Consider the following 27,887-nt stretch of genomic DNA (forward strand, 5'->3'; position numbering starts at 1 on the left):
TGGACGTGCAATGCTTAGTTCAATGAAATAAAATCAACAACTCTAAAGGTCTGTTTAAACTAAGGGATTATTAGGTTTATAACGCCAAGTATTAGGTTTATAACGCCAAGTATGAGTGCCTAGAATGTATAAAAGATTGCCCACACACAGTGTTCCTAACAATGTTCACTACGGTTACTCTGGTGAACTGCTAGTCTTGCAGCTACATCCTATTGCATATGGGGTTATTTTTCTCCTAATCATTCTTGTGGGTAACATCCTCACCTGTTAAAACACTGCTGGTACATTTGGTTTTTCTAGGTGATTCCTAGAGGACTTAGGTCGAGCATTAAGTAAACACTATTGATAAAAATCCTTTTTTTTTTTTTTTTTTTTGTTACCCCAAAGGGATGTTTACAGGAAAGTTCTCTAGGCATTTCTGATCCATTTGTGCTTTTTACTTATCCAGTGTAAGGATTATTATGCACCTGGTCACCTGCATATTTGTAATGGTGTGGCTGTTTGGTTAAGGTACTGACAGTGAAAATACATTCTGCGTCCCACTTGGTTTAGTGTCAAGCAAAATGCAGTATTTGAACAGCTCTGTTTGGCATTTTTTCTTTATAAAATTATAAATTTTTAATACTTATCCACACATAGTAAAACTGTTCTTCTGTGCAAGTATCATAGGGCATTTGCTTCTTAAGTCCTAAAATAATGGAGGGTGTAATTTGTAAAACACATTCCTTCCTGTCTACCCACCCATTTGTTTCCATTGCATTTCTTCATGGTATTAAATACTTGTAGAAGACAGCATTCAAAAGTGCAGTGGTGTGCCTATTCAAACAAGTAATCAATCATAAAATGAACAATGCAGTTGTCCATTGCAGCAATTTTTTTATGTCTCTGGAATGCTTGTTAAAGTATGCTTCCTCCATTTTCATCTGCAATTAGTTTAAAATTTCTTCTCTGATCACTCTAAATTAATTTGAGAAGATTGAGTTTTTCTGTTAACCAAGTCTCTTCATCCTAAGTCCAAAAATGGGAAGATGCGCAGACTTGGACTGTCTTTTGCAAGCCAGTCTTACCATGAGATCTTGAGTAAAGGCTCTTAACTTATTTTTCCCTCATTTTCTCTCTATATAAGTTTGGAGTAATATTTGCCTTCTTTGTAGGGTTGGTTTTATATTAGGGGCTCAACCTAGGAACTCTATGGATGTGGGGGATTCCACATGCTGCATTGAACAAAGGAGAAGATTCCTCTTTCCTAAACTGCTACTACTAAGTCCACCTTGGCTTTAAGGACATCCCACTAGCATAAAACTGCCCACTAATCATTCCCAGTTTGCAATTCTGGTGTTTATTTTTAGCAGAAAATGGTATTCTGATCACTTAAAAAATAACAGCAATGAATGGTTTAGGTACTATCGCTATTTACTTGTGAATAGAGCAAACTTCATGAAATCCTATACTTTCCATATACAGTCTCTTGAAGACATTGCTGTCACAGCCAAGTTAATAGCACTTCCCTCTTACATTACAAGTAGCCTATTTTGCTCTCTGTTCCCAAGGCGCTGTGCACAGAACTGTCTTGACATCAGTTGAGCGCAGGCTCGGGTAGTGAGGAAGGAAGGGCAGAATATCAGTTGGTTTCTGAAAGGAGAATTTGGTCTTTAGTGACAACAGGCTGCTCCGAGGTTTAACCAAATACGCCAAGTTTCCTTATACTGCGGATTTTTACATGCAATTTATAGTGTTAACTGCTGAAAAGTTAAGCAGAATAGACTGTTTGAGGTCCTACTTTATTCTGGCTTGCATTATGTAAACCTCTGAAAATAGTGGTTTACTATGTAAATGTTTCTATAACTAATGTTAGGGTGATTAACTAATGTTTTTCTGAAAACTGTCTTGGAAATCTGTTTTATTGAATACAGGACTATCACACAACTCAACGTCATTTTATTTTCCTGATTTATTATAGGAAACGTTTTAAAATACAATCAGCATGATTTATATAAAATGATCTAGCTTTTCTGGTGAGAGATAATTGAGATCTAATCTGAATCCCTGACGAACCACGGCTTCCTGCATTGGCCTGTTGCTATGGGTAACATAAAGGGAGTAAAATAGAACTTCATACGAAATGCCTTTAAACTTTACTGGCATGTACAGGCATGGAACAGGGTTGAATTTTTTAGTTTAATCTTTGAGAAGCTGATGTGTTAAGGAAATGCTTTTTCCATATTAAGTGAAGATGAATTTAGGAAGAGTACTGTTAGGAAAAATAACTGCTGTTTCTTACGAAGAGCGGGTAAGTGATATGAATTATATTTAGCTAAGGCAAGGCATCGTTGCAGTGAGAAATTAGAAGAGGCTATTGTTATTGGCAAGAAATTAGAGAAGAATGTTACCAGCTTCAGAATGCTTTTTGCTTAGCCTTTAAGCTTTTTTACTTTAAAGTATTTGAGTTAAAATTCCTTTGTAAATGCAAACACTGGGTTTTATTATCAGAGAAGAGTAAAGGGAATCTTATTGTACCAACTAACATTCAGATTTTGAGATGTATTTATGAACTGTGCCCAATATGTATAAAGCTAAAAAATCAGTATGTTTATAATCTGTGCCTATTTTTTAATTCTGTGCAATGTATTTTGTATATGCTTTCTGTACCATTGTATCAATATTATATCTTTAGGTAAAACTGTATATATTTTGTATATATCTTTATCAAAATAATTTTAGGGATGGTTTTGGCATTTAAGGCACTGTGTTTATATGTGATAAGATAGGTTTTGTTTGGGATAAAAAGTTGAACATTTATTTCTTAAAGGAATTCCAAATGTCACATCATTTACTGTTCATATGTTGTTTTTATAGATTCAAATATTTGACAGAAATATTTAACCTTCAGAGAAGAATGTATTCAGTAAAATTATTGTACGGTAGTTGTACTATATTTTTTTTTCCTTGGGAATTCTTACATCTGTAATACTTTTATATTAACTATTATAAATGCACTTCTTTGGTGGTAGAGAATTGAAAAGACGAATTATGTAATAGCCCTCCTTTAAGTGGCATTCTGAATTCTTCTCATAGAATTCTAAATCATGAAATTAATTGCAAGAATATTTTGAAATGATGATAAAAATACTGTAATATTACTCTAATATTTAGGTGAGAAGTACATTTGAGTATTTATTAGAAGGAAAATCTAGCAATAATGTATAAGTAATATGGCTTATATTAAATTTTTATTTAAAATGTTAGAACAGTATATACCATATTTTGAGACATGATCTCCCTCCCAGAGATCATTTGAGTTCATGGCATTTGTACAGTGTTAATGCTGTAATGTATTTAAAAGGATAAAAATACGTGTATGTAATGTAGGTCCTGGAGTAATGTGACTGAAGATCTAGGGACCCGCTCATAATTCATACCTTGGCAAAAGGAGAAGTTGCTTCAGGTGATTTAATAAGGAGTTTGAACAAAGCTAGATGCAAGCAGACAGTCGACTGAGTGATAGGCTTTCCCTGAGCTAAGTGACAGAATGTTTGAAAGTTCGCTATTTGTATTCAGTCTGTAAATTTTCAGTGCCTCATCTCTTAAAGAACACGACAAGTTTCCCAAACTTACTTTGTATATTGAAATCATATGAGAAAATCAGTTTAGAAGGTTGGTGGAGCTAGGTATGCTATTCCAAGCTGAAAGGCTTAATTAGAGGGGCTTTTGTAAAATAGCGTGTAGTATAACATTGTACTAGGTAAGTCTAACAGATTCTGAAGGCAGCAGTCAGAGAATTCTTTGGATGCAGCAAAAAGTCGATGCCTGTATTGGAAGAAAGTGTACTTTAGAAAGGACACATAGAGGGGTCATTTTAAATCCCTTTTTCTCTGAATATTTCTGGATGCCCAGGAAAGAAACAGATGTTTCTGTTTAGTCTGTGATTTTGTCATTGTTACTGTAGGAGAGAGGAATATGTCTTCACTCTCCTTATAGATTTTATCCCTCTGCATCTCAGAAAGAGTTGGAAATAGATAAATCTTTTTTGACTCAGGAAGGCACTCACCCACATTCTATTAGCACAGATGATTTCATGTTGCTCCATTTTATTGCTAAGGCCTGGCGTTTCCTAGTATGTGTCACCCCTCCTGGTATCCCCATCTTTCCCCTTTGTTCTACTCAAGTACTTGAGCATGACTTTGACTTGAATGACAAATCTTGAGGTGGAGAAAAAGGACATTTTTGTATTGTGTTATCTGGGTAGTCTGCACACATGGATTTATTTGCTCAGTGTAATTTCTGGGATATGGGTAGGGTGTTTTTGGGTTTTCTGCATCATGGTACTATGGCAGACTTTGACAATACTTAGTTTCCTGGGACCTGATCCATGTAAAATGGAACTAAGTGGATTTTCTGGATAAGAGTTTCTGTCAACTGAAAGATGTCATCAGACTAGTTTCATGCAGTGGTGCACACATCTAGCAGGTTATAGCCCATGAAAGCTAAAAGATATAGGCTGTTTCAACCTTATGAATTATTCTCCTATGTGCCCTCTCTCCCTTTTTACCCTGTTGTTGGTGCAAGATACTATGTTGTCTATTTCTATTCTGGGAAAAAAAAAAAAATGTACTCACAAAGTAGTTTTCTCTCTGTTAATTATTGTAAGCTAATACTCTTTTAGATTTGTTGCAAGCAGATCCTGAACATGACACCAAAAAACTCATGGGCTCTTCTGGTTTTTCCACCTAGCAAAGAGAGATGATACAAAGAGAAATTTTACATGTTTTCATGTTTTCTCTTAATCAGAACTTTATGCTATCTCATATATGCTGAAGCATTTGCCAGTTTACAGAGACCTAGAACATCTTTTATGGTGTATGATAACTGGGAAGCCACCGTTCAGCTTGCTGGCCTTGGCACTGAGCTCGTCACTTGGATCACAGGGATCAAGGTCTTGCGCTGAAGCCTAGGGAAGAGAGTTGCATCCTCCACCTTTGTGGGGGGTGTGTGTCTGTATACCTCAGCTGCTAATCCAGCTAGATGAGCAAGCAGAGTTCCCATGAAGAGATATACTGGAAGACATTTTAGTTTTCCTAAACTAGATCAATTTTTTAAATTTTGATAATTTCTGACCATCAGACTCCTGGCATATACCATGGGCTTTTTCCTAAACCAATTTGGAAGTCAGGGTAATTTGAAGAACTAATTTCAGTTCTTACCTGGTTGTGAAGGATTTGAGGGTTGAATGCAATTAGATTTTATCTCTGGGTGATAGTTCATCTGTACATTCACAAAATAAATACATATATGTCCTGTCATTTGGAATGAAATACTGAACTACTTTTTTTTTTAATCTTCACATTGGCCCTAACTGGCATGGGATCATACCCTATCCTTCCTCATCTTTCAGAAATGACTACATACAGGAACTGTCCAATTTTATAGCTTTTTAATACATATGTTTTTTTAATAGGTAGTTCTTAATATGTATGTGGTAAATGTTAAATTTCATCAAATAATCAAACTTTATATGTATAGTAGATCAAATTTTGTCCTGAAGAGCCTCCAGTGGTGGTAAGCGTGAGTGCTGAAGAATGAAAAACAGCCCCCAACATATAGTGAATTTTTAAAATGAGATCATCATAGTATTTAAAAAAATCTGGTCTTGCAACTTATACCTTTGGACAAATCTAGACAAGTTTCAGCTGAACAGTTTAGAAGAGAAACTGCTTTGTCTAAATGTGGACTGCATGCAATTTCTGACAGGTTTATATTAAGATATCTAAGTACTCAGAAACATGTTTTGAACATATTACTGTGAATTCTTACACAATAATTACAAGCTTTATTTTCCAGCTGGTTTTGTTGAATTAAGTGGATTTAGTTCAGTTACATAGATGTATTTAAAGAAATGTTCTTAAAATAAATTTTATTCTGTCATCTACAGAAGTAAATTGATAATGCTTGGAACATTCTGGGTAGTTTTAGTGACACTGTAATATAAAAAAATACCATATAGTTGGAATATATCAAAACCAAAGGGAAATCTGAAATATCTTATAGGTGGTTGATATTTAGATAAGAAATTCTGTTCTTCCTGTGGGTACTATTTTTTTTTTTTTTTAATGTTTAAACATCATAATTACTAAGGCCTTGCTTGGAGAGATTTTAAGATGTTGATACATGTAATGTAACGTGCATTAGCCAAAGCACTTAAAATGAACACACAAATGCAGCCCATGGTGTGTAGAAAGCTCACTGCATTGACTTATGCTAAATGGATTGAGGTAAAACTGTATCTCATTGTTCGTAGAACTTAAGTGGTACTATTACTGTAATGTTTGAGCTTTTCTATGAAATCACACCATTTTTCCTTTAAAATGATATTTTACAATTGTTAACTTCCTAGTTTTTGAAAAAAGTAGTGTAAATATTCTTTTTACTACCATGAGAATCCTACTCATTTTACTTGATACCTTTCAAAACCATGAAGGAGAATTGTACTTGGTGTTTGAATCTAGATTCATGCAAGCTGCTGAAGTAAATGACCATTCCTAAACCGTATATATTTTGAAAGTATTTTTATTTTTTTCTGTCTAATGTGTAAACTGACACTATTACTTTACTTTGAGTCATCCTTTTCTTCATTCTTTGAGAAATGACATTGAAATTGTTTATTCATCAGCTGTTCTGTACAGTATGTGAATAAGAAATTAAAAGTAATCATATTTATAAAACAGATTTCAGTAATGTAAATTAAATTTTATAAATTACAAACATGAATTAAGTTACGGCTTCTGAATGCATAATACGCTTGCTAGACTTACATGCAAAATAGAGGTAGAAAAGATGTCCTAAGCCTCACTGAACAACTGTGCCCAAAGCAGAAGTACTTTTTTGATACCTGAAACAGTGCTATTAAAAAAAGTGAGAAGCCTGGATATACTTTTGATTATATTATTATGCTTCATGGATTCAGAAGCATTTATTTTTGTGTAGTTAAACAAAAAGCGCCATCGTTTTTTTGATCTTTTCCATGAAAGATGTATTTGTGTTTACCTGAACTAGCACCAGAGGAATGATGTCAATAGAGACTAGTTTAGACTTTGAAAGTTCCAGAATACTTGTACTAAAAACTAGATCAGATCCTCTGCTGCTGATGTGAATGGTGAGGCCACAACAGTTTATAACAAGTGATATTCTTCAGATAGTGCTAACAGCAGTATGAGATCCTGCAGTGAAAGAGGAAAGAAAAGAGAAAGAAAGGAGAAGATACTATTCTTTTAAGGATTACTAAAGGTTTTTGTGGATTTTGAAGGGGAGAGGGAATGTTTGTTGCCAAGGCTGGAAAATACAGAAAAACTATGGAAAGAGCACTTTTCTCTAGAGTTGTGTATATATGTATGGTTTTTTCTTCCGTGTGTTTTCCGTCTTGAAGAAATTGTAGATATTATAGGGCATTCTTCCCTAGCTTTTTAAAGAGCTAGGAGAGTTTCTTTTTAACTATTTAGAAAGTTACTTAGAGGTTCACGGACACTTTAAATGACCAAGAAAAAAGATTCCCCAAACTAAAATAATAATAATTTTTAATAGCCATTAAAAATCAATACAAACTTAAATCTAAAAATCATCTATCCTTCCAGTCTTTCACTCAGCTGAGTGTCAAGGTGCAAGTGCTGGAGTACATGTTTGGGAAATGGTCACCTACTTGGTTTTACAGAAATGTTAGCTGCCTTGAGAAAATTTGTGATCAAAGGTGAGAAGTGTAGGGTAGATAAGCACATAAACTTCAACATTTCACTAGAAGACTAATTGTCCGTGAAAATTTGATGTAAAATACTAGTAGAGATGATGAGGAGTTCTTACCTAGCATATTGGAAACAATCTTAACATCCTTTTGGCTCTGTGGAAGTCAGAAGTGATGGGCAGGGGAAGCTTTCAGAGTCATCTGACTGACAAAATACCAAATTTTAATTTTGATTCCACATATCTCCAGATATTGCAGCAACATAAAGTATATGAGGTGGTGTTTTCATTTTAAGTCTTTGCAGGTCTGTTTTAAGGTATCTGCTTTCTCACGTATACCAACCGATTGACTCTATTCATCTAAGAAGGACTGTTGGAAGCAGTGTAGCTCCTCGCAGCAGGAAGTACTTCGTCCAGTAAATACTAGTGGGATCAAGTTCCAGGACAGTGGTTAAAAGGCCTGGGGTGAATTTCATGGTGGGGAGGAAACACCTGTGAGAAAGTAACAGCTGGTTTCTTTAGTTTTTCCTCTCTCATGTTTTCTGTTGTTAATAAGATGATAACAAGTAGCTAACACTTCAAATATTATGTGAAGCTCAGAGATTTCTAATACTTACCGTGAACTTTAAGTAACACTTATTTTTCTCTTTCTTATTGCAGTCAGCAACTGTTTCTGATGGAGGTAAGCTGAAGCTTATTTTTACTTTTATAATGAAAGAGAATCAATTTTCCACGTTAAGCAACATAGTATGTGGTAAATAAGGTGATATATTAGAAGATGTGAGTCCAAAGTGGTGCAGAACTCTGTGACTTCTTTGGGAACTGTGCCAATGAAAATATTGCAGGATTATGTTCACATACTTTCACTGATTCATTTGCATAATTTATTTGTGGCACATCTCTATATATGCACATTTTTATTATAACTAGGCTTCTTCATTCATAATAATAAAGAGGCAGAGCTGGTAGACTTCATATAATTGGATGGTAGATAAAATCTTGTTCTCTGTTTTATTGTCCTTTACATACTCTGTTTGCTTTTGAAAAGACATCTTCTAGCTCCTAAGTTGTAAGCTGTCTTGGTGCATTTGTTGAGGTTGAAATTTCTTTACGGTGTGATGCATTTTGAGAAGGGGGTAAGTAATTTGATATTTGTAAAATCCCAGCCTGGAGCTTTTGCAGTTCTGGAGCACTTCTAAGTAAACTCCTCTTTATGTCACTTAAGCTTGTTTGTTTTGATTTTAACATGGCTTTAATGCTTTAAAGGACATCCACTCTTTGTTAAACATTGGAAGATGATTTCTCTGAACCTTTGAAGTTAATTGAAACAGTTTAAGTATGCTTCCTTAATGGAATAAAGGAATTTGTACAGTTTAGGGTATATGAGAGATGGCTTTTCTCACTTGTCTGGCTTGGCAAGAGTTGGTTCACTTGATGCTGCAGAGAAACTCACTCACATACATAGTATTACGTTTGCTATTCTTTGACAACAGTACAAGGCAATTTTAATAAATAAAAAGAGGACAAACTGTGTTGCTCTAATTAGTGCAGTGAAATTGAAGAAATATTTTGAATGGTAGGGATAATTTTTTATATTACATGCAAATGTAAATGCAAAATTAGCAATACTATTCACAAAACTCAATAGTGTCCTAATTTCTGATTCCTTGCAAAACTAAAACTACAGTTGAGAGAAACATTACTGTTTTGGTCCTTTTGACTGAGCCATTTTCCAATGGCTGGCTGACTTTGTCAGGTATTTTCCTTCTCTGCTGCTGACACAGTCTACTGCTGTAACAGTACTTCCGTCTAGATGAGAAGATAGACTCTATATTGTATCTGTCTTGTCCGCAAAGTGACAAAAGAAGGAAACAGGAAATAATTGTGTCTATTCTGCTTTCTATTTCTAAAATGTAGCCTATGTTTTTGTGGGAAAAATAAGTATTTTTTCCCCCAGATGATACCTGTTTGATATAAAAATCAAGGCAAAGCACAGACTTTTTTTGTTTGTGTGTGTAGCTGAATTAAGTTCCAGGTGCTGAGGGGCAAAAAACTTGATTGATCTTCTTTAGCTAAAATGGAATGTACTTATGTCTTGTCTCCATGAGGGTTCTTGTTCCGTGTTAATGAAAATTATTTTACTTCTGTTGCCTATCCAAACTTGGAGATCCCTGTGATAGTACTCATATGATAGTCATTTCAAGCTTTTTGTGCTTCCAGCTGAAAATTTATTTTAAAGATCTGACTTATTTTCAGTTCTTCCAATATGACTTTTGTATTTCATTCCAATCCATAGGTAATTGTGTTTTCACAATTAATTATATACAGTTTTGTGAAGTCATGAAATCTAAGGGCCACGTAGGTTGCAGAGGTGAAAGAACAGACAGTAAGTTATATGTGTTTTTCTGCTGAGTTGCATGACCTATTTTTTTCAGCTAGTGCTGAAGATTTAACGTGGACTCTCTCTTCATTATTAAATGCTACTTAAGAGGGGGGGTGTAATTTATGTAAAAAGTGGTAGTCGAACTATACTGAGTAATATTGAATCAATGCTTAAATACCTAGAACATGGATTGGAAAAATAAGAACCAGAGAGACTGTAACCAGAAAAAGTGAAATGAAATAAAATCCTAATTCATTTCATTTAGAGCTGCATTGAGTAAAAAGCTCTGATTCATGTCTGAATTATATTTTCAGGCTTTCACTTTTATTGAATATGTCACAGCACTGAAATTTTTCCAGTCTTCTCTAATCTCACTAATTCATTAATAGATCCACAGATTTACACATTTTAGGGCACGTCTAGATTAGAGAAATTTTCACTAGTGTAACCATTAGTATAGCAGTGCATACTTCCCTTCCTAGACTAAATCTTAATATTAGTATTTGTACATATAACTAGATACTATAAACACTGTTGTTAAGCTTTAGTCTGGGAAGGGAAATTTATGTGTAAAAAGTAATTATTATGTGTTTATATACATCCCTTCAGTATAATAGGAGGCATGACAACGCTCTGTACATTTTCTTTCCAAGGTCAATGGAGCCTCATGTCATATGGCTTTTATTACATTGGAACCAGGCACTGGAAACCATCTACCCCTTGTCGCGTTTATTTTATATGGTAACTCAGCTTGTGCAAGGCTGGGATGTTCTCATCAGCCAAAACTGTGCACTTGGGCTTTGCAAGATAGGTAACATGTAAAAGATAAATGTACTTGAATTAGTGTTGTTTCCAGAGATGCCGACCAGTAGCAACTCTTAACTGTAATTGATTTGCTTAATGAATTGCAGACAATCAGAATGCAAAGTGTAATAATGCTTAGATGCAAGATCACTGCTATAGATCAGTTAATCTGCAGCACCTATGCTCTAGGAATAGCAGATACCATTTTATGTTACTACAACGACCTGTAATTAGCAGATTTCTCCTACTTCCCATCTTGGAAACTGTCCATTCCTGCTGACTGTAGGAATAGTGAGAGTGCGTAGACAGCATGCAGGCTGTGGCTGATGTGTTTTGAGCGCTGTGCCATCTAAATCATCACAGGGATGATCAGTAGTCCCCAGCTAAGGTCTGACTTTGGCTATTGATACCTAGACGGCACTTTACAAAGGGAAAACCTTAAGGTCAAAGGACATATAATAGAAGTACATCATCATTCATCTCCCAGACAGACAGGTGGTGAGGTATCTGAGCTATTGAGAATGTCTAAGTCAGTTCTTACCTGCTATTCCCTACAGAGATCAGTTCCGCAAAGCTGAAGTCTATTATTTCCAAATACTTAAGCATAATGGATACTATATGCATGTCTTTTTCCTAAGATACTACTTTGCTGTAGTTTCCGCTGATTTTTATTTTTAGTGTTCATCACCTGGAAAGAATTTTCATAAGGAAGAGTGTTCTTAAAGACTTTCTTGAAAGGAATCTGATGTTTACAATAATAAATAATGTAAAACTGTATTTTAAAAAGTAACTAAAGAAGGTAGAGCAAAAAATCCGCAATGAAGTCCAAAATACAACAAAACACTGTTTACACTTTTTACACTATAAATACCGATGGATTATTTCCTCCAACAGGTATATGACTTATTTGTCAGTTACATTGGCAGTGCATGCTTGCTGTAGCTGTGTTCCACTGTAACATAAATAATTCAAGTTCCTTTAGCAGCAGTGGCAAAAGGTCTTTTCTTTAAATTATTTAGGTAGCATTTTATAATGCTTTGTGTTAAGTATACTATTGCTTTCCTCTGCTTGAAGCCATGAGGGTAAAGAATCAATTTGTTTAGAATGGTGTTAGAGGCTACCAGGAATTGCTGGGGGGAAATGCGTTAGCTTCCCTTATCCCAAAGTTGCAGAGGAACAATGTGCCGTACAGTAAGACTAATCTGCACCCAATGGGTTCCGGGATGTTACAGCTGAACTTGGTATGGATTCAGAAGGATGGCTTTCAGTGAATGGCTTGAAGTATTTGATTAAGTGGCACCACAGTGGTTCTTACCAGCTTTATCCAGGTAATGTACGTAGTGATTAACTGGAATATCTTAATTATATGAATTTATGCATTTTGATGATTACAAGGAATACATGTAGCTTCTCACAATAATAAAAAGTATTTGTAGGTCGAAAATACATATGGACTTTATGAACAAATGCATACAAAAACATCCTTATTTAATTGTATTTGGACTTACTGCTTTATATTATTTAAATAAGAACTTTCAAAGCCATCTTATGTATACTTTCAAGATTTTAGCTGATTAAATGCTTGTATTTTCTTACATAATGCTGGTTTTGTAAAACAAAACCAAGAACGTCCAAGAATGTGTAAACACAAAAGGTGTGAAAGATTATTTTTCTGCAGATTTTTAGGAAACATTCTGGGTCAATTCTCTATTTGAAGAAGGTGATAGATGAAAATGAATGAGTTTGCACAGAAAGTGGTGCTTCCTCGCTAGGTACGGTGGTTCTTGAACAGAACAGAAATAAATTTGGGTCCCCGGGATTCAGGATGCTTAAGTAAGGAGCCTCCTTTTGCAGGTAATGCAAGATGAGTCGGTGCTTCCACACAGTAAGGAAAAAGGCAGACAGGTATTAGGAAACTTCACAACACTGCTAAGTCTTCTGTGCACCTGAGTTGGGGTTTTCGCAGTAAACTCCTTTGGCCTCCTGAGATTCCCAAGAGCTAATCTTCTTTTTTTTTTTTTTAAACACTTGACAAGAAGGAGGAGGCCACTTTGCACAACAGCCTTGCGGTTAGAACATTTAAGGGTGGGAATCAGGGCTCTACGTTTCCTCTAATGATCATCACAGAGTGATCACTAGACAAAATATGTGACTGGATTGGAAAGTTTCTCCATTCCTGCTTTCCAAGGTGGGCTGTGTGTACCTAGGAATGCACGAGTTGTGAGAGTTGGGAAACCTGACACTGAAGTCTTACATTGGAAACATTCCTCTGCAAGAGGAGTAGAGCAGGAGTTACGGCTTATAGTCTTCATTTAAGCGTGATTTGGATAAACTGTGTACTAGTGTTATAGTTGGTGGGGTTTTTTCTTCCCGTCTGACATTTCTTTGATTCTAAATGGTATACCTGCACTAGGTTGTAACTGTTTTAATTGCAACTGTTGATATACGTGGTAAAAGAAACTAGAATAACAGCCTTTTCTGGGAAACAACCTTCTTCTGAGTTGTTTTCAGGTTGATAGGTACCCCAGCAGAAATCTGTACAGATTTTAAAAGCAATCTGACTGCATTTTTGTTTTAAGGGAGAACAAAGCAGTGTCAGGGTTAACTATGAATTCAAATAGTTCTTTCTGAAAAAATCTGAATTAGCGGAATAAAATCCACCAGAACAGAGACAGTTTACCATGAATGAGGAATCCCTTAATGCTACTTTAACACCTTGGAGGACCTGTGCCTGTAGCTCTCAAAGTCGCTGAAAAGGCAGTCTTATTTTGGTTCATTTGTTTTCATGGGACCTCCAGAGTCGGCAGCATATCAGAGGAATGAGAACCCAGTGTAGTTTAGAGCAAATATAACTCTGACAAGCTGGAGAGAGCGAGCAGCTGCTAGCAATTAAAGGTAGTTAGCAGTCACCCACTGGTGTAAACACTCGGAGACTGTAATTGCAGTTTGGTCTTCCTGCCTGCCATAGGGAAATTGAACAGCCATCACTCGGAGGGAGGAAGGTGAAGCTGACCTAATGACTGCTGTGCCTACCGTTCTGCAATCCCTTCTGAGTCCTAAGGCGCTGTGACTTGTGGATTTAGAGTTGAGCACTTGGTGTGGCTACTCCCCAATTTCCCTCTGTCAGCCAAGTAGGTTTAAATGGTTTGGTATGTGGGAAGAGTTTACCTTTCTGATTTTGCCTGAAAGGAACTAGGAAATTGTCATCGTTCATCACTGGAGAACACTGGGGATTGAACCCTCTAGGAGTGAGGCAGTATCTGAAACTGTTCCAGATATATTAAGAAGTGGGTGTCTCTTTATATCCTGGACTGTAAAATAAAACATATCCACCTGCAGAGTTAAAGCAAAATACTTCAGATAATAAATTTAGATACAATTCTCTTCAGATTCACATTAGCTTCTTTCACAATAGTTTCACTGTGGTGACAGGTATTCTCTAATGAAGCTAACAGTTGACTTGGTTATGCGCTTTTATATGTCTTAAGGGAAAAAGTGAATAAATATTTCTTATAAAAGATTTGGCATTATTTGCTGAGTTTTTCATTAGCTTTGATTAATATGACAATTAGGCAAAGAAAAATATTTGTATGTCTGATGTGTTGTTATAGTCCTTAAATATTATCCGTGTTGAAAATGTAAAGTTACATTTTCATTCCTCCCTAATCTAATTCTCTCTTTGTCTTATTTTGTCTTCTTTTGTCTTCTTTTTGTCTTAAACAATAGCTTTGCTTACAGAAATTTGCCGTAGTTAACTGTTACATCTTAGTAAATGTTTCTAAGCTACAGAATACATTTAAAAATGAAGTTTCAGAACTATTTTTCTTCTTTAATTTTTCTTATCTTTATAACTTTTTCCTGTGTTCATAACTATCTTTGAATGGTCCTTTTTTTTTCAAAGTTCATACTTCCAGGGAGGAACAATAATGTTTTGTAACATAGAATTTGGAAATGCAAAGTGCTTTGAAATATATATAGCAGAAAAGGAGAACTTGGGAGATCTTATAAAGTAGTAATTTTGGTGAAATTACTCTTTGGTTTAGTTAGTCCAGGTGATTAACTGATGGAAATAAACAACAATAAAAATGTCTCTGTGAAGAATAGGCCATTTCTTACTGGTTGCGAATTCAGTTTTCTCAATCAGATTACATTTATAATGAGTTGTATATTTGCTTTTCCATTTGGCATGGAATTATTGAAGATATCTATTTTATTTGAGGATATTCTTTTCTCACATCTATTACTGCTAATTTTTCAAAGAATTGAATGTCTGCTTTTTTTTTATCTCTTCATCACAGAATCATTCAGTTTGGCATCTCTCTAGTGCATCCTCCCGCTCAAAGCAGGGTCCGTTATGAGATCGGACCAGATAGCTCAGGGCTTTATTCAGTTGTGTCTTCGCAACTAATTAAACCTCAGGTCACCTCTGTGAAGTGGGTATCTGTGAGTACTGCTATACCAATTTTACATTTGTGTAAACAGAGATGAAGAGAGTGGTGATTTGTAAAAGGGCATAAAACCAAATAAATGACAGGTTTGTGAATAGGACCCTGTTGTACACAGTTCTCTCTTTTACTTAAAGCAGCCATTTCTTTCACATTTACACTTCTGTGAACAAGTGGTCACTTCTTTAAGAATTTATTGTTTGTGCTCTGTTTACTGATATGTGACGAAGATGATCTGGGTCAATACTTGAAATTATTACAGTCATGCTGCTACACAAGGTTGCGTTTTCCTGAATTCTCTATGGGTTCTTGTTAATTTGTCTTTCAGAATACAAAAGAAATTTCTGTTTTTCTGAGATCTAAGGATTCTGATCATTTCTCAACTTGAGTTCCCCAGATTATTGCACTGCCTTGGCTCGAGTCTGGAAGGGAGTCACAGATCCCTGTTTTTGTAAGAAACCCTGATAAATTTAGGACCTATGGTTTGATACCTCTTGATACTTTCCATGGATGAGGAAGGCATCCATTACTAGCTCATTTTCCTTGACGTTCTTTTCCTCATTTGAATTCTTTCCTAAATTTTCAGCATTTGACAGGAATCTCTCATTTCCATGAAAAACTTCGCATAGTCCCTGTATGCTGATTTAAGAGTGTAAGAGATTTTGCTATCTCCTATCACCTAATAGGTTTTTTCCCACTTTCTGGTGAACGGTGGGTTCTTAAAGGTCTACTTTCCTTCGACAATCTTACGAAGGATTGCAGTCCATGAGGTGAGGAATGTGAGCAGAAAATTTTGTCCAGAATATTTATTTTTGTGAAACAAGAAAAGACATTTTCTTTTGTGCCTGCCCCTTTTGCTTCTGGCAGGGGAATTTAATTTTCTTTGCAGTGGAACAGAAGAAAATTGAGAGAAGGTTGGGGTTGCTTTATCTATGCAGGTGCTCCTAATAAAAATGGGGAGGGATATTTTGAAGTCTTCACTGCTTTCAGCTTGAGCAGGAGGTGTGATAAATCAAGTAAACAATGCTGAAGAGTAAAAGTGAATAATATTTTGTTGACAAATCTGTTCTTTTTTTTTTAACAGAGCTGAATAGTACTGATTTAAAAGACTGCATCAGTGAAAATAGCCTCAGTAGCAATGCTAGTCTTCCCAGTGTACAGAGCTGCCGACGACTTCGAGAAAGAAGAGTTGCAAGCTGGGCTGTTTCATTTGAGCGTCTTCTTCAGGATCCTGTTGGTGTTAAATATTTTTCAGTAAGTTTTGAGGGATGGTAAGAGGCCTTTCAAAATTGCTGCAGTAATTATTCTGTATTCTTTTTTCTTTTTTGACAGTATCCTTACATAGGTCAAGAGATAGGAGTTTGTTGTTACACAGTTAGAAAGATGCTCAGATAACAAGTTTAAATGGGTTCGCAGTTGAATAAGAGTTCATAGTAATACACATATTGCCATGCATTTCTGGGTAGAAAAAAATTCAGATAAAAATGGAGGCTATACTTTGCTTTGTATCTGAACTTTTAGAAAGCTTCCCCATTTTATAAAACAGTTACATTTGGTTACATTTGTATCTGTAGCCTTTGAAAAAAGAACAAGGCAGTAGTTTCAGTAGTTTCCTAAGAATTGGTAATCTATTCATGTTTGCCTACTGAAATGTTGGAAGCCATGTAGGACATTTTTTCAATGACACAGTGGCTTATCTTCCTGCAAAAGGTTTTTAGAAATACTTTTCAGAAGCAATTAAGGTAGCTAACAGCACTTGTTAAAGCTGCAGCTTGTAGGAGTAGTGTTGAGTATTTGCAAAGCATAAATTAAGTTTCTTCACAGCACATTTATGAAGTTGTAAGTAGTATCACCTATTTTACATGTAAGGAACTAGAGGTTTATACACTTTTGCATTGTTGCACTGAAAGTCTGTTGCTGATTCTGAATCACAAGGACATTTTGTGCTGCTCAAATAATTTTCACAAATAGGACATAAAGAAACCTATGGTATGAGAGATGTAGATTATTGGACTCCTTTACTTGATACGAAAGTACATTAAAATACCAAATGATTACTAAGCACACTTCCATATTAAATGGTGTGGGGACCCAAAGAACCACCTTAACAGTGAACGCTTGTTTGAGGAAACAGAGAAGATGAAAACAAAATAATATATCCTGGATATTACGTTCCCTGTCTTTCCATTTTTCTTAGTAGAGTAGCCTAAGAGTTATTAGCATTTCTGCTTAGATACTGGGACTTCTTCTCAGAGTGAAAGAAAAATTACAATTTTGATCTGATGTTAGAATCCACCTGAAAAATTACAGTTTGGGAATGTGCTACCGAAAGTTTAGTTGTCTTTTCTCATTACTTTTAAGCCGCCAGTAAACTTACTTACGTACACTTAAGAGTGTAAGCCTTGGAGTCTGGCACAAAGCAGAGTCATGGTGCCTAAAAAAAATGCCTTTTCAAGTGATAGGTTAACATTCCTTCAAAGGGAAACTCAGAAAGCCCATGGACTGAGAAGGGCGTCACCTATAACTAGCCAAAAGGTACAGATTTCTGCCAGTATTCAAGAACATTGGAGCATCAGCATTTAATTTACGATTGCATAGTAAGCATCTTGGTGCATTTGGGATTCAACATGCATAGGCCTTTCCTGAGGACAGCTTTGTCACAGAGCAGGAATTACTCTCTAAGAAGAAGAGATTTTGCATGTTTTGCAAATACTCACATTTTGCATAAGTCTGCTGATTAGAGCAGTCATCCAGGAAGTGAGAGACCTGATTGCAAGTTCCCCCGTCAGGTGGTTCAAACCAACATCTCCAGCTTCCCAGCCATGTGTGATAACTGCAAGGCTACATAATGTTCCAACTGGGGCACCACTCAGTCTTCCTGATGAAGCTGAATTATTGTGCAGCCAGCTGTGCCCAAATCACATGGCCAGAAAGCAAGCAAGCAGGAGATTGACTATAGATTTGTAGTGAAGACACTAAGCGGGGAAGTAGGCAGTTGGGTTCCAGTTCCTGCTCACTAATTTGATTCTCTTTTAATCTGTAATTACATGTAAAATGCAGAAATGTTCCCTGACTACTCTCTCGATTGTCTTAAGCATTTGGTGTCTCAGGTTAGGTATCTGAAGAACTTTTAGTTTAAATTGAGAGATTGCTAGTGGGTTTAGACTCCCTGTATTGTAGTTTATCTCAATTGCTTTCTTACAGTTGGATTCCCGAAACTCTGTGTAAATTTTAAAAGCACAAATAAAGTTAAGTTTTAAATATTTTTGTGAAGATTCCTCTTACACTACTTTCTGAGACCGCCTTGTATGTTGAGGAAGCTTGAGTGATACCAGTGTGACACTTGAGTGAAGGTTGTGGCTTGTGGGCTGACTTAAAATAAAATTTCCAATTAAACACTGATATCTAAAGCTCTATAGTGTAAACAAGCATTGTTCCAATTGCATGAATGCCTAGATAATTTTTTTAGAGGACCAAGTTAATTTTTTTTTTATATCCTCCCCCCACCTCCCCAGTGGTTAAAATGCTTTCGAGAAACACATGCTGAGAGAATATTGAATTGTACGGATTTGAATCAGGGACAGTTTGTGGTTCTACAATTTCCCAACTGAATGGGGTCCCAGTCTTCATTTGGATGCTATAATATAAATGTTCTGGTTATTGTGTGTTGTAGTGGGAGATTTTTTTTTTTCTCTAAGAATGCATTTTCCAAGGAGAACCCATGTAACCACATTGGCAAGCAGTGATAAACGATTTTTTGTAGTTGCCATGTGATGCGAAAAGATGCTGTAATGAATACAGAATTGATTATGGACGCTGCTCGATAAACACCTACTCTATTATACCAGTAGAACTGCAATTGAAGACAGCCGGTTTACAGTGTAATTTTTAAATGTAGTTATAAATTATTTAAATTTTTATTAAAAGTTTATTCACTAGTTTATACACTACTTAACATGAAGTTTCAAACTTCGTCATTGTACATGCAAATGATTTGATTGTAACTTGATGGATTTGTCTCAATTGTATACGTTTTAAAAGAAATGAGAAAGAGGATAAGCACTAGGCATATATTGGGCATGTGTTGGTTTTTACTTTAGAAGAAAACTGGGCTGTGAGACTGATTGAAATGTTACCATTATGCAAACTTTAATATTCTTACCAAGCATTATAAATGTGTTGTTTGAAATGGCAAGTAACTTCTTTTCTTTATGAGACATTTATTTATTTGTTTATTTTTTCCCCTAGGAATTTCTACGGAAAGAATTCAGTGAAGAAAATATTTTATTTTGGCAGGCCTGTGAATATTTTAACCATGTACCTGCACATGATAAAAAAGAGGTAAGTCAATGTTGTATTTCAATATATGGTGTTGCTTACTAAAAATTGTTACTTCTTCAAGATTACCGAAATTATTCGAGCTGTGCTTGGTCTTTGTACTGTGACTTTACTAAAATAGGGTCGGAGCCTCAGTCTAATTTTCTCAATCCCTTGAGACTACTGTCCCAGGTTTAATATGTTGGATATATTTAGACTGCAGTAAAGTGCAGAGGTAGCTCTGTAAAAATGAGCTAAGGTATACTGGATGTTGAAAAATGGCTAGCTGCAGTAGCCCAGTGCAAGGGAGTGCAGAGCAAGTTAATTTAACATGTCAAGGAGAGGCGAAAATTAGCCTCTGTTGTGCTCTTTCAGCTAGACTGCCTCCACTAGCCAAGATAATGCGTTTATAACTAACTTAGATATATCTGCTGCTGTAATGTGTGTTCACAAATTATGAGAATCTGCATCTCATCCTTTTAAAACAGTCCTATGCTGGTCAGGCAGTTTTGGTGAATTTCAAATTTTGTGCAGGTTGGCAACACTTCTGTCGACACCACAGCCAAATCTAGTCAGGTTTACACTGTGGAAACGGTTTCATCTTGCAGGTCCCTCTTCGCTCTTTTGTGGATCATTGAGGTTTTCCCCATTTTCTTCTGTCTTCGAACAATGTATTTTCTGAACACTCTTCTTAAGGGCTTTGAGATCAGTTTGGTGTGTTTTTCATTATTTCCAGAATGTGGGTGTTTCAAAGTAAACAAGTTTAGAACAGAGCATGAATGTTTTTAACAGTAAATATTCAAATATATGTTTACATTTTTCTAAATTCTGGAAATTGAAGCTTAGAGGATTTATTTAAATAGTAACTGTTATGTAAAAGGTCAAAACTCTAAAAAAATCTGTTCTCGTAAGGCAGCATTTGACGTGCTTCACCTTTAAAATTTTCATAGTTTGATTATTTTAATTTTTATGGCAACTTTTACTGCTTAAGAAATATCTGATGAATATTTGTAATTTTAAAGGAAAAACCCTCTTTATATGCCTAAAACTAACAAAAGCTGTTAAATGAAAAATGCTAATATATTAAGGAAACTGGAATAGCTGAATGTTTTTGTGTGGAATATATTAACGTAAAAAATACCTGTATAAAAATATGCTTGCAAAGCAAACATACATTTAGCATTTCTTTCCTGTAGCTTTCTTACAGAGCTCGGGAGATCTTCAGTAAGTTCTTGTGTAGCAAAGCTACAACCCCAGTTAATATTGATAGCCAGGCACAGTTGGCAGATGATATTCTCAATTCTCCACATCCAGATATGTTCAAGGAACAGCAACTTCAGGTAACCATAGAAAACATGACTGTTGTACATTTATGTCTATTATCTTTTCCTCTGAAGTGCTTTAAAATCTGTAAAAGTAGTTTCACGTGCTGTATGTTTTAGTATGCCTAAAAAGACAGAGAAGTGAAGATCATATAGATTCTACTAGCAGAATAGAGAGAGGCTGTATAATGGAGTGCTGCTTGACTTTGTCTGTACATTTGCATATGTGTCGAAAATCGTCATTAACTAAAAATCTGAAAAATACTATTATTGAAATGAAGGTTTAGTGCAAGTAAATAATGCCATGTGGTGCAACAACATTGCATATGGTGTTTGCATATGGTTGCTTATTCTTTTCTTTAGTGGACAATTGTGTACACAAATAGTGTCTAATTTTGGTTAAAGTGGTTTGTAAAATATGTCTGTTGTATTGTAGGAGTCCTTCCCTTGTGCTTTAATAGAACTGTCAAACAAAGAGCTTGTTATAACTGTTGGTGTCTGAAGACCTCTGAAGTGGATGCATTCTAAATAATTTTTGGTGTTCAGAAGAGTTATGTAACAACAGGGTACATTTCACATTTTCTGTAGAATTTAAGTTTCTTCTTTTTTCTCCTAAGTAATCTCTTTGGTAACTCATACCCTAATAATTTATTAGTAGAAATAATTTTGAGATCATGCTATTTAGAAATCAAGGATATAGCTTTAACTGCATAAATGAAGCAGGTCACAGTCTTAGTGCAACCTCAGATTGCATGCTTTTGGGGTGTAAGAGCAGGTGGGTATAGTGTCTTCCTCCATCTGTGAAGTGGAGATAGGAAGGTAAGTCTAACCACTGGTCTAGTAGCTTCTAGCATTACAGCTACCCCCCATGCACCTTACTAAGGCCTGAGGCTTCTGTGGGAATTACCAGCCATGATCTTCCCAGAGATTTTTTCATGCATTCGTCATCTTGGCTTTGTGGAGCCCATGCCTGAATTCCTCTTCATCGTCTCCCAGTTGTTTGGTGGAGAGATGGTGTTCTTATGAGAACTGGGCTGATGTAGGTTTTCTTCCTTCTTTGAAAATGCTGCGTCCTTAGGTTGGAGGGCTCATAAGGTGGGTGAAAATGCTGATGTGAAGTGCTGCTGTGGGTCTAATCCCAGTCATGTGGCCTATCTGGACCTGACCTGCTTCTCTCAAATTATCAATGCCTCTGTAGTTCTCCCATCAGATCCCTCAGTCAGGCCTGTTCCTCCTACTGAGAAATTAGGTGAAGCAGGATGAGAGTTACTTCTGCCAAAATAAGCCGCCTTGGAGCTAGGTGTGCCAGCTGAGATACTAATGGTGTGTTGCCTGGCTGAGGTTGGTGCTGGATAATCAACTGCCTTGATGGCCCTTAATAGCTTGGTTTCACTAAGTGGTGGTTCTGTAATAGGGTCAGTTTGTGGTCCTGATGGGTGGCATGACCTCGGGAACACAGAACTGTAGGTGTGTGTAGTTATTGCAACACACCCACAGACTTTCAAAGTTCAGCTCATGGTGGTGACACCATCTTAATAATGAGAAGGCTCTGCATTTGTGGTCTTTCACAAGATTTTTCAGATTTCAGCACTGAGCATGGAGTGCAAGGGTGCTGATCTGTGGTGGTCGTCCGATCAGTGTTATATGATGCTGGGGAATTGGGAGTGTTGCTGTAAGGCTGTGGTGGAGTTGCAGAAGTGGGTGTGGGAAAGTGCCTTGGAAAGCGCGGCTGAGGCCGTTATCTCTCAAGCACTGCCTGTTGGGAATGCTGCTGGAAGTTGCTTTCTGTCCATAGCCTGACAAATTTGCTCTTGAGCCTGTTGTTAGGGGTGTTGTAATATGACAGTGTGGATGCAGCCAAAATACCTAGTTAGGATTTCACTGTTTCTTAGAATAGAATAAGAACAAGCATTTTGAGTGTTTCCTGATCCAAGACAGTGTAGGTCACTTGAAGATAATAAAATAAGAATAAAATACCATTTACTTCATGTAGAAATGCATAAATGGATGTAAGTTTTTCTACCCTTGTTTATGTGTAAAGTTCAAATTATGCTTTTATAAGCTGTATTTCTCTTTCTCATTTGCCAGAACAAGAAATAGCATCTGCTAGATTTTTCCAAATAAGCAGAAGTTATTAACATGTGTAAATTAATATGATGATAATGCTAAATATAGGAAATTGGGGATGTAGTGTGGGCTAGCAACATAGTAGGGCAGATGATGATCAGCTCAAGGTAAATTAGTTAAGCTGTCATCACTCTGTCCAGCAAAGTTAAAAGGTTGGAAAGTTTTTGCTGTATTAAGTATGTTTAATCTGCAGAATTAATCTCTGCAGTAACTCTCCTTGTGTCTCTTCATTCTCTGCAATATTTTCCTTTATTCTTCCTACCTAGCATGGAATAACAATTTTATCTTCTTTTGGTGCTAGATTCAGTGACAGAAGACAACTCTGAAAAGCTTTGTTTTTCATCCTGAAACTGTATTAAATTTAAGGTATCAGTGTTAGCTGTGCTGTAGAATCGTGTCTTACATTTTGAGATCACAAATTGCATTTAGCTTAAAATATTGTGATTTGCTGAGGAGTGTAACCTCTATAAGTTTCATTTTCTTAAAAACCTCAAGGACAGGTGAAGTATTTTGTATTTTTCAGTTAGCTTGGTTTTTGCATCTGTGTTGGTGTTTGCAGACTGTACTTACCATTTTTCCCCAATAACCTTGTACCAGCAGTGCATCTGTGAGTCCTTAAGATTGAGGCATTTTGATTTCTTGTAATTGCTCCTCTGTATTTTACGCTATTTTACACACCACAGTATTATTCTTTGAGTTCAACAGAACTCAAGAAACGTTTCATTTCAAAGCTGTGTGTGTTGTGTATACTGAATAATTTGTTGAGTCTTGGCCTGAAAACTGCGTGTGCTCTGAAACTAGTTGCCTTTTTGAATTTTGCCAGTGTACCTGTGGTCAGAGAAGGATTTTATCTTTCATAGCGTGAGAGAGAGATTCCCCTTTGTGAGCAGTTTTTCAAGTGGGAAATCTTTGACACTGGATTGTCTCTTTGACACCGCATTGAGGGCACATCAGAATTTGTGCTGAGCCATTTTCAGCGTGTTAAGCTGGCAAAACTAACCCTACAAAAGTATTTTTTTCCATAGCTTACCATGCGGAAAACAGTGCATTACAAGGCCCAACAAATATGACAGGTAGTGCCTAAGCAGGAATGGGAATATACGGGGGGGGGAAGGCAAGAACGTGGAAGTTGGCATTCGGTTTGAATTAGGTTTCTGTGATGCTGCAGGATCAAGTTCTCTCTGTGTTATCCTGCTGTTTGCCAGAAAAGCTTTGGGCTAATGCTTGTTGAGAAGGGTGTCTCTGCACAATCTGAAAAATTATTTCCATCTGCAACTGGGCCACTGTGCCTTAGTGATGGACATCCCTGTAGACTCTTGGGAATGCCATACCAGTTGGGTGGTGCATAGCGTTCTTCACTTGTAGGGAATTTCTCATGTCCAAAGAAGGCGGCATTCATACTGTTTTTTCAGATCAAGTGAATCACTGGAGAAGATATAAAGGTAAAAGTATGGATTCACTTAAAACCTACAGGTTTGCAAAAATGGAACAAGAAATTCAAACATTGTTTAGCATTTAAGAAAGAACTTCTCTTCCTTTACTTTCATAAATTTAGCTTTGGCTAAATTAGCCTCAGATAATTGCTCCAGGCCTGGTATAGAGCTGCTTCCTTCCTATGTAGTTAAAGATAAATGTTGGTCTTGCCCAGAGCAGCCATTTTATGTAAACTGTTCTTTTTCAAGGTCTTGACTTTACAGCACCTTGATTATTGAATCTTCCAAAGATAACTGGTCTTTTTTTTCCTTATGATTGGGCACATGAACATTACATACTACTGTAAAGGACTCTTCGCTCCTCCCTGCGTCAGTAATTAACCTTGTGTATCTTGTATCATTGCATACTATTGCATATTGTGATTATATCATATTCCTGAGTTTTAGACGATAAACTTTTTTCTTGTTCATAGCTACCTTAAAACACACTTGTTATAATTTAATCCTGTAACATATAGCACTGTTGTAATAATCTTTGAAAAATATTTAAAATGGCTAGCTTGCTGCGTGCTTTGCATACAATGTACAGAGGCATAAATGCAGTAAAAGATGGCTGTGAGCATGGTGTTGCCAACACTCTACAGCATCTCAGCTTCTCATGCACTTTGCACAAATCATAGCATTTTTCTGAACCTGTACTAAGGGAATAGATCAAATTATGTTTCACTTTAAATTGGGGCAATGTATTTAACCAGGTCTAAACAAAGTCATGCCTACTGCTGTTTACAGGTTAATGTCCTAAATTTTGTGGGAGTTGGCTGTTGCGAAATAGCTTCATTTTCTTGATGCATTATTTAAGCTTACGTAACCATTATCCATTGCATTTTAATTTCAGATATTTAACTTGATGAAGTTTGACAGCTATACTCGCTTTCTCAAATCCCCCCTTTACCAAGAATGCATCTTAGCTGAAGTAGAAGGTCGTCCTCTTCCAGATCCTCAGCATGTTCCCAGCAGTCCCACTTCTAAACACAGTATCAGTTCAGAGAAGTCCAATATCTCAACACCGAAAAAGGTTACCTTTGTATTGTTGTTATTGGAAAACTATGTTCTTAAATAATGTTTTTCAAGTTCCTTAGAAGATCAAAGATAATATATAAAAAACAACTAGAATGTTTGTTCAGTGGTGCTGGCAAATAGAATTACAAAATCTTTATGTACTCAGGAAAATACTTTTTTTAATCCATGCCTTTGAATCAGATTTCTAGCAATTGATTTCCTGAATTTAATTTTAAATCTTTGTTATTATTTAAATATATGTGTACAAATAAAAAATGAGGATTATTTTAATGCATCAGTTCAGAAGCTTATTTTGATTGAATACGGGAATTAAGATGTGATATTTTAACCTTTGCTGAGAGCAGACATTTTATCAGAAGTTATTGGAGAAGGCTTAACCTAATCTAACTCATCTTTGCAGAGGATAGCTTATAAATTTCTTAGCCCCTACTGAACTAAGATAATTCTGTGTGAAACAGATACAGTTGCTTAAAAATTAGACCAGTAGTCTTACTGATCTCCTAACGTTATTTAGAGTTTATTTTTTCTTCATGTAGGTAATACCACCATAGTATTACATAACTGTATGGGTAAATTATAACTTTGCATTTTTCATGTCAATCACTACACATTAGCCCATCTGCTATTATGTATTTTTATTACTAGGAACCTTTTTAAAAGTAGCATTTTAAGGAATACTCTAATAATCTAACAAGAATAGTAGCTTGTTAAAAGCAAGTTTAGTTTAATATCAAACATTCCTGATGTTTGTATTCTTCAGCACTAATAAATACTTTGATTATACTTGTAAATGTTAAACAATACTTTGTCATTGTCTTTAAATGCAGTTCATGTTCAAGCCTAGCCTAGGAAAAATATCTGAAATACCGAAATGAAATTCTGTGTTTTAAAAGCAAGGCAAATGGCCTTTCCACATTAACTTAGGCATTACTGGTGAGCTATGGAGAGTTCTTTCATGTTTGCAGGAGCTCTCCATGGCTTGTTTCTAGCTACTGTTTTGTACTCCCTACCAAGTAGCACATTTCCATCTATGTATTTCTTTTTGTTTACACTGGGTGGTGGGTTTTTTTTTTGATTGCTACTGAGAGGGGTGCTGGCATATACACTTGTGAGTGGGGTAAAGAAGAAAGCTAACCTGACCGTCACACTCTTGTTTTGGGAAGAAGCGTGGGAAGGTTTATTTTAGATAATGTACTTACAACTGTGATCCAACCAATGATTTGATTGTGTTTTGGTGTTAGTTAAGTGGTAAATCAAAGTCAGGAAGATCTTTAAATGAAGAGTCAGGAGAGGAGGACACTGAGAAGAAAAAAAGGGGAACATTTTTCTCATGGTCAAGAAGTAAGAGTTTGGGAAAATCACAGAAGAGAAAAGAAAATGGAGATTATCCAAATGGTGAGTATTCACATTCCACTTTGTTGCAAAGTTGTTTCAGCAATAGATGTGACTAATCTCATGGTGTTTAGTTTGCATTTAAGTGCATCCTTGGGCATGACAGTGGGAAAAGAAACTGTCAAGTCAGAAGGCCATAGTGTGGCTAGTATCACTGGAAGTTTTGTGGAAGCAGATGTACAAATAAATAGATAAAAGTATAAAAATATTTAAATTGGTTTTCATTGACTTCCAAGAGACTCTTTTTCTGCTTTCCAGTAGACTCTGCATTTTTGTGTGCTGGCAATTGCTTTTTCAAGCAGAGAGCTACTATTTTTATAGTAAGATAATTTCAAATCTTTACAGAGAAGTTCAGGAGCTGTACATGCAAATAGAGCTATAATTATAGCTATTTAAAAATCCCTCCATCCGCATTATAGTACCTTTCTTTCTTTTATTAGTACCACACAGGTATGTTCACTTTTGAACACACTGGCTACCTGTTTCCACCTTTCTTGACTAAAATGAAAAAAGAAGAGTCAGGGTTGTGACAGCCCTTGTAATCTGCCGTTTTGTTACTTAACTGTTTTTGAGAGTTTAAGGAAGAGTTCCCCTATGAAAGCACCTGTACATGGTCTCTAGAGGAAGAGATTAAAGTTTTGCATTAACTCATTCCATTGAGTTAAAAATAATAGAGAAATTCCACCGAAGCACCAAATTTGGACCATATTGTTACTTCTCTGTTTTCTAGTAAAGGCCCAGACCCACAAGATATCTTCGATCATACGGGTAGTTTAAGTGTTCTCATTGTACTCATATGTGAAAAGACATCAGAGGCATTTGCTAAGATTATAGACTTAAACTTCTGAAAGTGACT

The 27,887-nt window shown here is 36.0% G+C and overlaps 1 protein-coding gene across 6 annotated transcripts in view; it reads left to right on the forward strand.

The window, feature by feature from the left end:
- The window catches only part of RGS12 (regulator of G protein signaling 12), an 88,202-nt gene that overhangs the window by 35,560 nt on the left and 24,755 nt on the right, over window positions 1-27,887 (forward strand). For 5 of the 6 annotated variants that reach the window (XM_076335853.1, XM_076335852.1, XM_076335851.1 and 2 more), the window contains 6 exons: window positions 8,389-8,410; window positions 16,445-16,614; window positions 19,609-19,701; window positions 20,874-21,017; window positions 25,455-25,634; window positions 26,881-27,034. In XM_076335853.1, coding sequence (XP_076191968.1) covers window positions 8,389-8,410; window positions 16,445-16,614; window positions 19,609-19,701; window positions 20,874-21,017; window positions 25,455-25,634; window positions 26,881-27,034 — 763 coding nt within the window. Of the gene's footprint in view, window positions 1-1,576; window positions 2,291-8,388; window positions 8,411-16,444; window positions 16,615-19,608; window positions 19,702-20,873; window positions 21,018-25,454; window positions 25,635-26,880; window positions 27,035-27,887 lie in introns of those variants that run through there. The other variant, XM_076335854.1, reaches the window with a different exon arrangement.

This window comes from Aptenodytes patagonicus, chromosome 4, assembly GCF_965638725.1.
Source record: "Aptenodytes patagonicus chromosome 4, bAptPat1.pri.cur, whole genome shotgun sequence".
Classification (NCBI taxonomy): Eukaryota; Metazoa; Chordata; class Aves; order Sphenisciformes; family Spheniscidae; genus Aptenodytes; species Aptenodytes patagonicus.